The sequence below is a fragment of the Papio anubis genome, chromosome 4 (assembly GCF_008728515.1).
Source record: "Papio anubis isolate 15944 chromosome 4, Panubis1.0, whole genome shotgun sequence".
Classification (NCBI taxonomy): domain Eukaryota; kingdom Metazoa; phylum Chordata; class Mammalia; order Primates; family Cercopithecidae; genus Papio; species Papio anubis.
This window is the reverse complement of record NC_044979.1, coordinates 71499688-71513462: the sequence shown is the minus strand read 5'-3', so window position 1 is coordinate 71513462 and position 13775 is coordinate 71499688. Positions and strand designations below refer to the sequence as shown.

At 42.2% G+C, this 13775-nt stretch overlaps 1 protein-coding gene across 11 annotated transcripts in view; it reads left to right on the top strand.

Annotated features, from left to right (window-relative positions):
• The window catches only part of PEX1 (peroxisomal biogenesis factor 1), a 42460-nt gene extending 37028 nt beyond the window's left edge, over positions 1–5432 (top strand). For 6 of the 11 annotated variants that reach the window (XM_009203423.1, XM_003896334.2, XM_009203428.3 and 3 more), the window contains 4 exons: positions 648–878; positions 2234–2431; positions 3030–3160; positions 4942–5432. In XM_009203423.1, coding sequence (XP_009201687.1) covers positions 648–878; positions 2234–2431; positions 3030–3160; positions 4942–5026 — 645 coding nt within the window. In that variant the 3' untranslated portion in view covers positions 5027–5432. Of the gene's footprint in view, positions 1–139; positions 282–647; positions 982–2233; positions 2432–3029; positions 3161–4941 lie in introns of those variants that run through there. The other 5 variants (XR_004183202.1, XM_009203424.1, XM_009203425.4 and 2 more) reach the window with 5 other exon arrangements.
• The last annotated feature ends 8343 nt before the right edge of the window (positions 5433–13775 follow it).

Genomic DNA, 13775 nt, shown 5'->3' with positions numbered 1-13775 from the left:
AAAATATTATTGGTTTATCTTGTGCTTTCTGTATCCCAACCTTAGCATCAGCCTTTTCTCTAAAGATAGTATTATGATTTTAATATTTACAGTAGATATTTGAACTGTTACATTATAGACTTTACCATATATTTTCTAGGAAGGATTATTCTATTACTCTTCTTTACCACATTTGGTTGGAATGTCTACAGAGCCTACAGTTTCTAAATCAGATACTCCCTAAGTTTTTGCTATTTTGGCAAGCCATTGAAGTTCTCCCCTCTCCCTTTACTACCAGAAAGGTGTGTATTTGTAGAGCTCTCTATAATGAGAATGCACTCTATAACATGTTGATTCATCATTTTGGAGTAGAAAAGTATGAATGGAATGTCAGAGACATAAAAATAAAGCCCAGAGGTCTGAGTCTTAGCTTCATTACAGACTTTCTTGGGGGATGGTTGGTAAATTATCTACACATTCTATGTTATCTTTATATTTTAATAGTTAAATTTTTACCATGTGCCTCAAAACCATTAGAGAATTAATGAGTTTTTTGAAAAATGCTTCTAAGTTTCTTGTATTGCTCTGATAGAATGCTATGTTATTATTTATTTCTGAGACTAAAATTGTTTACATCTTTAAACTGGTTGTCCTTTTGTGTATTTTAGGATGGAAGTTCCAGCTCTGATAGTGACCTAAGTCTGTCTTCAATGGTCTTTCTTAACCATAGCAGTGGCTCTGACGATTCAGCTGGAGATGGAGAATGTGGCTTAGATCAGTCACTTGTTTCCTTAGAGATGTCCGAGATCCTTCCAGATGAATCAAAATTCAATATGTACCGGCTCTACTTTGGAAGCTCTTATGAATCAGAACTTGGAAATGGAACCTCTTCTGATTTGGTATCTTGTGCAGTCGTCATTATGCAGTTCTGAAATATAAAGCTACATGTTGGTGTAAAGTTGGAGTGATTTCTCTCCTAACCAGCCCCACATATTCTTCCTGGTTGGTTGGTTCTTCAGTAAAATAGTTTTGTTTCTTGCTTACACTAATTGGTAATTTGCATTCCTTGTTAAGATTTTAAAGACAGGGCTGGGAGCAAGGAACCAAAGTCGTGCGTGGTTGTGATTACCTTTGGTTTCTTTGAGGTTTCTCTCTCTTACCTAGTGGTTTTAAAATATCTTTAGCAGTTCCATTTTATAGTAAACTTAAATTCTATTATCATGAACAGTTGAGGATAATGAATAATTTGATACAATAATGTAAGAAATTCCTGAAAACAAAATATTATCTGTGATACTTTTGCTGCAAAGTGTAAGCACAGTGAAGGGTGCTAATAATGTTTCAACAGGAAAGTGTTTTGATTAAATGTAGGCAGTATCACTGTTCTTCTACTAGCATTCAACATCTCTTCTCAAAATTAATAGTGGTTCACTGTAATTTTATTGGTACATGTAACATTTGTACGTGTATTTGGTTATTTATATGTTTCCTGGTTTTTTGTACACTTACTTTATTAATTTAGGCTTTTTTTTTTTTTTTTTTTGAGACAGTCTCACTCTATCACCCAGGCTAGAGTACAGTGGCACAATTATGGCTCACTGCAGCCTTGACCTCCTGGGCTTAGGTGATTCTCCCACCTCAGCCTCCTGAGTAGCTGAGTATGCCACCATGCCCAGCTAATTTTTGTACTTTTTGTAGAGATGAGGTTTCACCATGTTACCCAGGCTGGTCTCAAACTCCTGGGCTCAAGCGATCTGCCTGCCTTGACTTCCCAAAGTGCTGGGATTACAGGTGTGAGCCACTATACCTAGCCTAACTCAGACTTTAAAAACATAAAAGCAATTCATTTGTATTCCCAAGAATAGTAAAGTGGTGGTTTAATTTTAGTCTTTAATTCTGTTTTTTATTTATTCTATCTAGAAATGTCCCAGAAACTTAGTATAAATTTACTTTCTGAAAACAAAGAAACCTGTCCTTGGGCATTAGTGTGTTGGATTTAAGCAACAAAGTTAAAAAAACCTACCCTGTGTTATGGCAATTTTTGCTCGATGGTGGTTCTATAACACAGGTATCAGTGAACCTTTATAGAAGAGGAACAACTTTTCAACTTGCTTAATTTCAGTTAATTAACATGTATACTTATCTACGTTAATGTCTTATTGCTTAAAATGTTTAATTTTTATCTTTGGTAAACACATAGTTTCTTCTCTGCCCCTCTTCCTTCCATCTTTCATTACTACAATTTACCACACAGAGCTCACAGTGTCTCTCTGCACCAAGCTCCGTGACTCAGGATTTGCCTGGAGTTCCTGGGAAAGACCAGTTGTTTTCACAGCCTCCAGTGTTAAGGACAGCTTCACAAGAGGGTTGCCAAGAACTTACACAAGAACAAAGAGATCAACTGAGGGCAGATATCAGTATTATCAAAGGCAGATACCAGAGCCAAAGTGGAGTATGACTTTTTCCCCCTCGTTATAATTGTTAAAACTTCTTAAAAATTGTTTCACCCTTTTGATATGTATTTCTTTGACTTATAAATGACCTACATTTATAAACAAGGGACCAGAACACATTAACTCAGTCATGGTTTTTTTTTTTTTTTTTTGAGACGGAGTCTCACTCTGTCCCCCAGGCTGGAGTGCAGTGGCCAGATCTCAGCTCACTGCAAGCTCCGCCTCCTGGGTTCACGCCATTCTCCTGCCTCAGCCTCCCGAGTAGCTGGGACTACAGGCACCCGCCACCTCGCCCGGCTAGTTTTTTGTATTTTTTTAGTAGAGACGGGGTTTCACCATGTTAGCCAGGACGGTCTCGATCTCCTGACCTCGTGATCCACCCGTCTCGGCCTCCCAAAGTGCTGGGATTACAGGCTTGAGCCACCGCGCCCGGCCAGTCATGGTTATATGCTTCCTTGCTTTCAGTGTTTCATTATCTTATAAGGAAGAGAATGTATGGTCTCTTGAAAAAACTGACAAAAGAAATAACAATTGGACTACCATATTTTTTTTCACATCCCTAATTTAACTCTTTGTCAATTTCTTTTTTTACTTAAGGAGGATGAATCCATTAACCAACCAGGACCAATTAAAACCAGACTGGCTATTAGTCAGTCACATTTAATGACTGCACTTGGTCACACAAGACCATCCATCAGTGAAGACGACTGGAAGAATTTTGCTGAGCTGTAAGTAACAGATTCTGTTTTGGAAGTACAGCTACTATTGTAAGTGACATAGTATTACACTTAAACCTTTAAAGTTCGTGTTTAAAATAAAAAAAATATTTTGAATATGTAAAAGCCAATTCAAAAATATGCATCGTATTTGCATTTAAAAATACCAAAATTTCAGAAGTACAGAAGTCAAAATTGAGTTTTCATTAACCAGTTCATTTGATTATATTTGAATTATTCATAATAGACTCATTTAATTTTAGTAACTTTGGGCTGAGCGCAGTGGCTCATGCCTGTAATCCCAGCACTTTGGGAGGCCAAGGCAGGTGGATCACCTGAGGTCAGGAGTTCAAGGCCAACCTGACCAACATGGGGAAATCCCATTTCTACTAAAAATACAAAAATTAGCCGGGTGTGGTGGCATGCACCTATAGTCCCAGCTACTCGGGAGGCTGAGACAGGAGAATTGCTTGACCCCAGGAGGTGGAGGCTGCAGAGAGCCGAGATCGCACCACTGCACTCCAGCATGGGTGACAGAGCAAGACTGTCTTGCTAAAAAAAACAATTTAGTAACTTTGAAGAAATAAGGAAAATTAAAAGTTCAAAGTGATTCTAATGTCTAGTTTATAAAATTTTGTTATAAAAACACCTGTTTTGCCTTCAACATAATTTATATTAATATTTTATTGATCTCAAGAACATATAAATACATTCAGATTTATTCATTTGTGGACCACATTTGTTACACATTGGATTTAAAGGATCCTTGCAATTGAGTTTATGACCACCTATGAATCTGAGACCCATGGATTGGAAGCATTCTAGGTCAATGATTCAGTGTAATTCAATTTAAGAGATGTTTCTTCCTGGTCTTTAGAAGCTGCTGTCCTTTGCTATCTAATTTTGCAGTACTTTGGAGTATGTATGTATGTGTACATAAGTTAGTGCTATGTATTTATTAAAGAAGAATAAGAAAACAGAGGTAAGGAAAAACAAGGAAACAAATTTCCCTTAACCTCACCACCTCCCAAAGCATATCTGTTTATATGCTTATATATTTTTTCCTATTCTGATAAGAACAGTCTGTACATACTGCTATATAGCAGTCCCCCTTTATCCACATACATCCTGAAAATTGTTTTACATTTTAAATGTTAATTACTTTATTGCTTTTAAATGTCATTTTATAGTGTAGCTATGCCACAATATCCAATTTTTAGACATTTAAATTGCTCCCAGGCAATGTGGTAATGAACATTCTTGCAGCTGAATATATGCACATATCTAATTGTTTCACTGGGATAGAGGTGGAATTGTTGCATAACAGGGAGTTCACAATTTTTAAGGCTTTCGAAATGTATTGCCCAATTGCCTTCCAGAAATACTGTACAATATATATTTCAACAGCATTATGTCAGAGTGCCAGATATACTGCACCATCACAAACATTGTGTGTTGCAGTATTTTTCTAAACTTGGCCCTTTTGATTTTAGAAAAATGATATCTTAATAATTTACATTTATTTGATTAAAAGTATAGAAGTTACAATTTTTCATATTATTCATTGTCATTTGTATTTTATCTTTTCTAACTTGTCTCTTCATCCCCTTTGCTCTGTTTTCTATTGGAATGCAACTTTATTTGTAAGAATTCTTTTTAATTTCTGTGACTGGCATTTTTTTTTCTAGTTTGTTATTTCCCGTTCATTTCTTTTGTGTTTGCCAACAATCCATTATCTTTTGTTTTATGATGGTAGTATTTACACATATTAAATTATCTCTTTCTTTTTTCAGATATGAAAGCTTTCAAAATCCAAAGAGGAGAAAAAATCAAAGTGGAACAATGTTTCGACCTGGACAGAAAGTAACTTTAGCATAAAATATACTTCTTTTTGGTTTTGTTTTGTTTTTTGATGGCTTGTCCATATGTTGTAACAGGAAAAAAATGGTGTCTGTAAATTTCTTCTTAATTTAACAAATGTGGTTAATTTGTAAAATCACAGATTGGTAAATGCTATAATTAGGTAATGATCAGGATTGAGATTAATACTGTAGTATAAATTAGGACATTTATAACAGATTCCATATTTTATTTCCTATAAATAATATTAGCCAAATGGTGGAACTAATTTATTTCTTTTGAGGAAAACATAATAAAGAATGTAATTAAATTTAAATTTCTTGGAATTCCCAGTTGTATATTCATCATCTTTGTAGCATTTGACAAATTTTATGCTTAGCAGCTTCTTCGCTGTTTTGAAATAAAACATTCTATTACCTACTGATACAATTATCTGTTCTTTGTAGATCAAAAATTGTGAAATTTACACATAATTCAAATACATTTAATTATCTGCTCAACCAGAAATGAAGTCACATCCCCCTAATATACTACATCCAGCTCCAAGCCCAAGATATTTAAATGACATCCATTCCTCTCCTAGTTCCAGTTATAATTTTATCTTGATATTCTCTCATATATGAACTAAATTATAAAGTTAGCCGCCATCAATACAATCTGTGTATCTAATATCTAACTATATAGTAATGGGGTAAGGGAACAGCAAAAAAGAAAACATTAATCAAAATATACAGATAAGCCTGGGCAACACAGTGAGACCCCATCTCTTAAAAAAAAATTAGCCATGCATGATGGTGTGCTTCTAGTCCCAGATACTTGGGAGGCTGAGGCAGGAGGATCACTTGATCCCAGGAGGTTCTGGTTCTAAACCAAAGCTCAGAATCCCAGGGGATAGAAACAAAGACTTTGTGGATCACTAGGATAAAACTGAGAAGCACCACCCCCTAATGCACTTTGTTTCTCAGTTCTTTGATGACATCACTGAGCTGACATACCTGCCTTCTTTTCACCATAAAGTGAGTTTCATGATCAGAAGCAATGTCTATGGGATAGCATAACAATGTAAAAACCATTTAGTAAGTTCATGAAAGGTGGTGGTGGTAAAAGTTTGGAGAACATACAAAACAAATACAATTCCAAGGTGTGTCCCTTCCAGGAAGGACAAATTGCTACCTGCTCTGTGATAGAAAAGGATCAGATGTAATCAGCCTGCCATCAGACTTGGGCTGGTCTCTTCTGGGTGTGGGCTTGTCTGGTTGGTCACTGCTGCTGACAAGTAGGCTGTCAGTATAGCTAGGTTGTCATGTCAGCTGTGGTGAGGGGGAGGTCCACATTGTGGAGGCCACATCCCCGCAATCTTGGCCAATTTGACCATGAATCTTAAGCACTGGGGTAGCTGGAAAAGATGGCTGATTGACATCCATACAGAGGTCATCTTTTGACCACTTGATTAGTGTAAGCACTGAAGGCTTTTAACTGAGCATTCACACAGGACACAAATATTCTGATTCTTTGGGCCCATTCCAAGAACTCTGGGCATACTTTTCCTCCAGACCTCATACCCAGTTGTGTTCTTTCCAAATTTCTGGTCATCTGGTTACGTTATCAGCCACTATCTGTGAATCAGCATAGATTTTTATATCAGACATTTCTACCTCCTGACAGAATGGAGGAGATATGTTACTTAACAATACTGTTCCCTTGGAAGATTTCCTATCTCCACTATTTGTAAGGGCTACTCCCTCAATGTAGCAGTAATGCTTTCACTCTGATGGGTAAGTCACAGTGGAATTCTGGGTCTTCAGGAATTAGTGTTAGTGCATCCCCTGTGACCTGCACGTATACATCCAGATGGCCTGAAGTAACTGAAGTAACAAAAGAAGGGAAAATGGCCTGTTCCTGCCTTAACTGATGACATTCCACCATTGTGATTTGTTCCTGCCCAACCTTAACTGAGCAATTAACCTTGTGAAATTCCTTCTCCTGGCTCAAAACCTCCCCCACTGAGCACCTTGTGACCCCCGCCCCTGCCCGTAAGAGAAAACCCCCTTTGATTGTAATTTTCCACTACCCACCCAAATCCTATAAAATGGCCCCACACCTATCTCCCTTCACTGACTCCTTTTTCAGACTCAGCCCACCTGCACCCAGGTGAAATAAACAGCTTTGTTGCTCACACGAAGCCTGTTTGGTGGACTCTCTTCACACGGACGCGTGTGACATTTGGTGCCGAAACCCAGGACAGGAGGACTCCTTTGGGAGACCAGTCCCCTGTCCTTGCCCTCACTCTGTGAGGAGATCCACCTATGACCTTGGGTCCTCAGACCAACCAGCCCAAGGAACATCTCACCAGTTTCAAATCAGGTAAGCGGTCTTTTCACTCTCTTCTCCAGCCTCTCTTGCTACCCTTCATCTCCCTGTCCTTCCAATTCCACTTCTTTTTCCTCTCTAGTAGAGACAAAGGAGACACATTTTATCCATGGACCCAAAACTCCAGCGCCGATCACAGACTCGGGAAGACAGTCTTCCCTCGGTATTTAATCACTGCGGGGATGCCTGCCTGATTATTCACCCACGCTCCACTGGTGTCTGATCACCGTGGGGACGCCTGCCTTGGTCATTCACCCACATTCCCTTGGTGGCAAATCAACTGCAGGGACGCCTGCTTTGGCTCCTCACCTACCCCCCTTCTCCGTGTCTCTACCTTTCTCTAAACTTACCTCCTTCACTATGGGCAACCTTCCACCCTCCATTCCCCCTTCTTCACCCTTAACCTGTGTTCTTAAAAACCTAAAACCTCTTCAACTCACACCTGACCTAAAACCTAAATGCTTATTTTCTTCTGCAACACCACTTGGCCCCAATACAAACTTGATAATGGCTCTAAATAGCCAGAAAATGGTACTTTCAATTTCTCCATCCTACAAGATCTAATAATTTTTGTCAAAAAATGGGCAAATGGTCTGAGATGCCTGATGTCCAGGCATTCTTTTCCACATTGGTCCCTCCCTAGTCTCTGCTCCCAATGCGACTCATCCCAAATCTTTCTTCTTTCTCTCCTGTCTGTTCCTTCAGTCTCCACCCCAAGCTCTGAGTCCTCTGAATCCTCCTTTTTTTTTTTTTTTTTTTTTTTTTGAGACAGAGTCTCGCTCTGTCGCCCAGGCTGGAGTGCAGTGGCCAGGTCTCAGCTCACTGCAAGCTCCGCCTCCCGGGTTCATGCCATTCTCCTGCCTCGGCCTCCCGAGTAGCTGGGACTACAGGCGCCCGCCACCTCGCCCGGCTAGTTTTTTGTATTTTTTTAGTAGAGACGGGGTTTCACCGTGTTAGCCAGGATGGTCTCGATCTCCTGACCTCGTGATCCACCCGTCTCGGCCTCCCAAAGTGCTGGGATTACAGGCTTGAGCCACCGCGCCCGGCCTGAATCCTCCTTTTCTACAGACCCATCTGACCTCCCCCCTCCTCCCCAGGCTACTCCAAGCCAGGCTGAGCCACGTCCCAATTCTTCTTCAGCCTTTGCTCCCCGACCCTATAATCCTTTTATCACCTCCCTTCCTCACACCCAGTCCGGCTTACAGTTTCGTTCCGTGACTAGCCCTCCCCCACCTGCCCAACAATTTCCTCTTAAAGAGGTGGCTGGAGCTGAAGGCATAGTCAAGGTTAATGCTCCTTTTTCTTTATCCGACCTCTCCCAAATCAGCATTTAGGCTCTTTTTCATCAAATATAAAAACCCAGCCCAGTTCATGGCCCTTTTGGCAACAACCCTTAGATGCTTTACAGCTGTAGACCCTGAAGGGTCAGAAGGCCGTCTTATTCTCAATATGCATTTTATTACCCAATCTGCTCCCAACATTAAATAAAGCTCCAAAAATTAAATTCTGGCCCTCAAACCCCACAACAGGACTTAATTAACCTCACCTTCAAGGTGTACAATAATAGACTAAAGGCAGCCAAGTAGCAACGTATTTGAGATGCAATTCCTTGCCTCCACTGTGAGAGAAACCCCAGCCACGTCTCCAGCACACAAGAACTTAAAAATGCCTGAACCGCAGTGGCCAGGCGTTCCTCCAGGACCACCTCCCCCAGGATCTTGCTTCAAGTGCTGGAAATCTGGCCATTGGGACAAGGAATGCCTGCAGCCCGGGATTCCTCCTAAGCCATGTCCCATCTGTGCAGGACCCCGCTGGAAATCAGATTATACAACTCACCCAGCAGCCACTCCCAGAGTCCCTGGAACTCTGGTCCAAGGCTCTCTGACTCCTTCCCAGATCTTCTCGACTGAAGACTGATGCTGCCCGATTGCCTCAGAAGCCCCCTGGACAATCACGGACACCGAACTTCAGGTAACTCTCACAATGGTGGGTAAGTCTATCCCGTTTAATCAAAACAGGGGCTACCCACTCCACATGACCTTCTTTTCAAGGGCCTGTTTCTCTTGTCCCCATAACTATTGTGGGTATTGATGGCCAAGCTTCAAAACCCCTTAAAACTCCCCCACTCTGGTGCCAACTTGGACAACATTCTTCTATGCATTCTTTTTTAGTTATCCCCACCTGCCCAGTTCCCTTATTAGGCCGAGACATTTTAATCAAATTATCTGCTTCCCTGACTATTCCTGGGCTACAGCCACATCTCATTGCTGCCCTTCTTCCCAACCCAAAGCCTCCTTCATATCTTCCTCTCGTATCCCCCGACCTTAACCCACAAGTATGGGACACCTCTACTCCCTCCCTGGCAACCGATCACATTCCCATTACCATCCCATTAAAACCTAATCACCCTTACCCTGCTCAATGCCAGTATCCCATCCCACAACAGACTTTAAAGGGATTGAAGCCTGTTATCACTCGCCTGCTACAGCACGGGCTTCTAAAACCTATAAACTCTCCATACAATTCCCCCATTTTACCTGTCCAAAAACCAGACAAGTCTTACAGGTTAGTTCAGGATCTGTACCTTATCAACAAATTGTTTTGCCTATCCACCCTGTGGTGCCCAACTCATACACTCTTTTGTCCTCGATGCCTTCCTCCACAACTCACTATTCCGTCCTTGATCTTAAAGATGCTTTTTTCACTATTCCCCTGCACCCTTCATCCCAGCCTCTCTTTGCTTTTACCTGGACTATCCCTGACACCCATGAGTCCCAGCAGCTTACCTGGGCTGTACTGCCACAAGGCTTCAGGGACAGCCCTCATTACTTCAGCCAAGCTTTCTCTCATGATTTACTTTCTTTCCACCCCTCTGCTTCTCACCTTATTCAATATATTGATGACCTACTTTGTAGCCCCTCCTTTAAATCTTCTCAACAAGACACCCTCCTGCTCCTTCAACATTTATTCTCCAAAGGATATTGGGTATCCCCCTCCAAAGCTCAAATTTCTTCTCCATCCGTTACCTATCTCGGCATAATTCTTCATGAAAACACACGTGCTCTCCCTGCCGATTGTGTCCAGCTGATCTCTCAAACCCCAACCCCTTCTATAAAAACAGCAACTCCTTTTGGGAGTGCGGTCTACAAGGACACTTGAAAAAAGATTGTCCAAGTAGAAATAAGCTGCCCCCTTGTCCATGCCCCTTATGTCAAGGGAATCACTGGAAGGCCCACTGCCCCCAGGGGATAAAGGTCCTCTGAGTCAGAAGCCACTAACCAGATGATCCAGCAGCAGGACTGAGAGTGACCGGGGCAAGCGCCAGCCCATGCCATCACCCTCACAGAGCCCCGGGTATGCTTGACCATTGAGGGCCAGAAGGTTAACTGTCTCCTGGACACTGGCATGGCCTTCTCAGTCTTACTCTCCTGTCCCGGTCAACTGTCCTCCAGATCTGTCATTATCCGAGGGGTCCTAGGACAGCCAGTCACTAGATACTTCTCCCAGCCACTAAGTTGTGACTGGGGAGCTTTACTCTTTTCACATGCTTTTCTAATTATGCCTGAAAGCCCCACTCCCTTGTTAGGGAGAGACATTCTAGCAAAAGCAGGGGCCATTATACACCTGAATATAGGAGAAGGAGCACCTGTTTGCTGTCCCCTGCTTGAGGAAGGAATTAATCCTGAAGTCTGCGCAACAGAAGGACAATATGGATGAGCAAAAAATGCCCATCCTGTTCAAGTTAAACTAAAGGATTCTGCCTCCTTTCCCTACCAAAGGCAGTACCCCCTTAGACCCGAGGCCCAACAAAGACTCCAGAAGATTGTTAAGGACCCAAAAGCCCAAGGCCTAGTAAAACCATGCAATAGCCCCTGCAATACTCCAATTTTAAGAGTACAGAAACCCAATGGACAGTGGAGGTTAGTGCAAGATCTCAGGATTATCAATGAGGCCGCTGTCCTTCTATACCCAGCTGTACCTAACCCTTATAATCTGCTTTCCCAAATCCCAGAGGAAGCAGAGTGGTTTACAGTTCTGGACCTTAAGGATGCCTTTTTCTGCATCCCTGTACATCCTGTCTCTCAATTCTTGTTTGCCTTTGAAGATCCTTCAAACACAACATCTCAACTCACCTGGACTATTTTACCCCAAGGGTTCGGGGATAGCCCCCATCTATTTGGCCAGGCATTAGCCCAAGACTTGAGCCAGTTCTCATACCTGGACACTCTTGTCCTTCGGTACGTGAATGATTTACTTTTAGCTGCCCATTCAGAAACCTTGTGCCATCAAGCCACCCAAGCGCTCTTAAATTTAAATTTCCTCACTACCTGTGGTGACAAGGTTTCCAAACCAAAGGCTCAGCTCTGCTCACAGCAGGTTAAATACTTAGGGCTAAAATTATCCAAAGGCACCAGGGCCCTCAGTGAGGAATGTATCCAGCCTATACTGGCTTATCCTCATCCCAAAACCCTAAAGCAACTAAGAGGGTTCCTTGGCATAAGAGGTTTCTGCCGAACATGGATTCACGGGTACGGCGAAATAGCCAGACCATTATATACACTAATTAAGGAAACTCAGAGAGCCAATATCCTTTTAGTAAGATGCACACCTGAAGCAGAAGCGGCTTTCCAGGCCCTAACCCAAGCCCCCGTGTTAAGCTTGCCAACGGGGCAAGACTTTTCTTTATATGTCACAGAAAAAACAGCACTAGCTCTAGGAGTCCTTACACAGGTCCGAGGGACCAGTTTGCAACCCGTGGCATCCCTGAGTAAGGAAATTGATGTAGTGGCAAAGGGTCAGCCTCATTGTTTACGGGTAGTGGCAGCAATAGCCGTCTTAGTATCTATAGCGGTAAAAATAATACAGGGAAGAGATCTTACTGTGTGGACATCTCATGATGTGAATGGCATACTCACTGCTAAAGGAGACTTGTGGCTGTTAGACAACTGTTTACTTAAATATTAGGCTCTATTACTTGAAGGGCCAGTGCTGCGACTGCGCACTTGTGCAACTCTGAACCCAGTCACATTTCCTCCAGACAATGAAGAAAAGATAGAACATAACTGCCAACAAGTAATTGCTCAAACCTATGCTGCTCGAGGCGACCTTTTAGAGGTTCCCTTGACTGATCCCAACCTCAACTTCTATACTGATGGAAGTTCCTTTGTAGAAAAAGGACTTCAAAAAGTAGGGTATGCACTGGTCAGTGATAACGGAATACTTCAAAGTAATCCCCTCACTCCAGGAACTAGTGCTCAGCTGGCAGAACTAATAGTCCTCACTCAGGCACTAGAATTAGGAGAAGGAAGAAGGGTAAATATATATACAGACTCTAAATATGCTTACCTAGTCCTCCATGCCCATGCAGCAATACGGAGAGAAAGGGAAATCCTAACTTCCGAGGGAACACCTATCAAACATCGGGAAGCCATTAGGAAATTATTGTTGGCTGTATGGAAACCTAAAGAGGTGGCAGTCTTACACTGCCAGGGTCATCAAAAAGGAAAGGAAAGGGAAATAGAAGAGAAGCGCCAAGCAGGTATTAAAGCCAAAAGAGCCGCAAGGCAGGATCCTCTAATAGAAATGCTTATAGAAGGACCCCTAGTATAGGGTAATCCCCTCCAGGAAACCAAGCCCCAGTACTCACCAGGAGAAATAGAATGGGGAACCTCACGAGGACATAGTTTTCTCCCCTCAGGATGGCTAGCCACCGAAGAAGGGAAAATACTTTTGCCTGCAGCTAACCAATGGAAATTACTTAAAACCCTTCAACAAACCTTTTACTTAGGCATTGATAGCACCCATCAGATGGCCAAATCATTTTTTACTGGACCAGGCCTTTTCAAAACTATCAAGCAGATAGTCAGGGCCTGTGAAGTGTGCCAAAGAAATAATCCCCTGCCTTATTGCCAGGCTCCTTCAGGAGAACAAAGAACAGGCCATTACCCAGGAGAAGACTGGCAACTAGATTTTACCCACATGCCCAAATCTCAGGGATTTCAGTATCTACTAGTCTGGGTAGATACTTGGTTGGGAAGAGGCCTTCCCCTGTAGGACAGAAAAGGCCCAAGAGATAATAAAGGCACTAGTTCATGAAATAATTCCCAGATTCGGACTTCCCCGTGGCTTACAGAGTGACAACAGCCCTGGTTTCAAGGCTACAGCAACCCAGGGAGTATCCTAGGCGTTAGGTATACAATATCACTTACACTGTGCCTGGAGGCCACAGTCCTCAGGGAAGGTCGAGAAAATGAACGAAACACTCAAACGACATCTAAAAAAGCTAACCCAGGAAACTCACCTCGCATGGCCTTCTTTGTTGCCTATAGTCTTACTAAGAATCCGAAACTCTCCCCAAAAAGCAGGACTTAGCCCATACGACATGCTATATGGACGG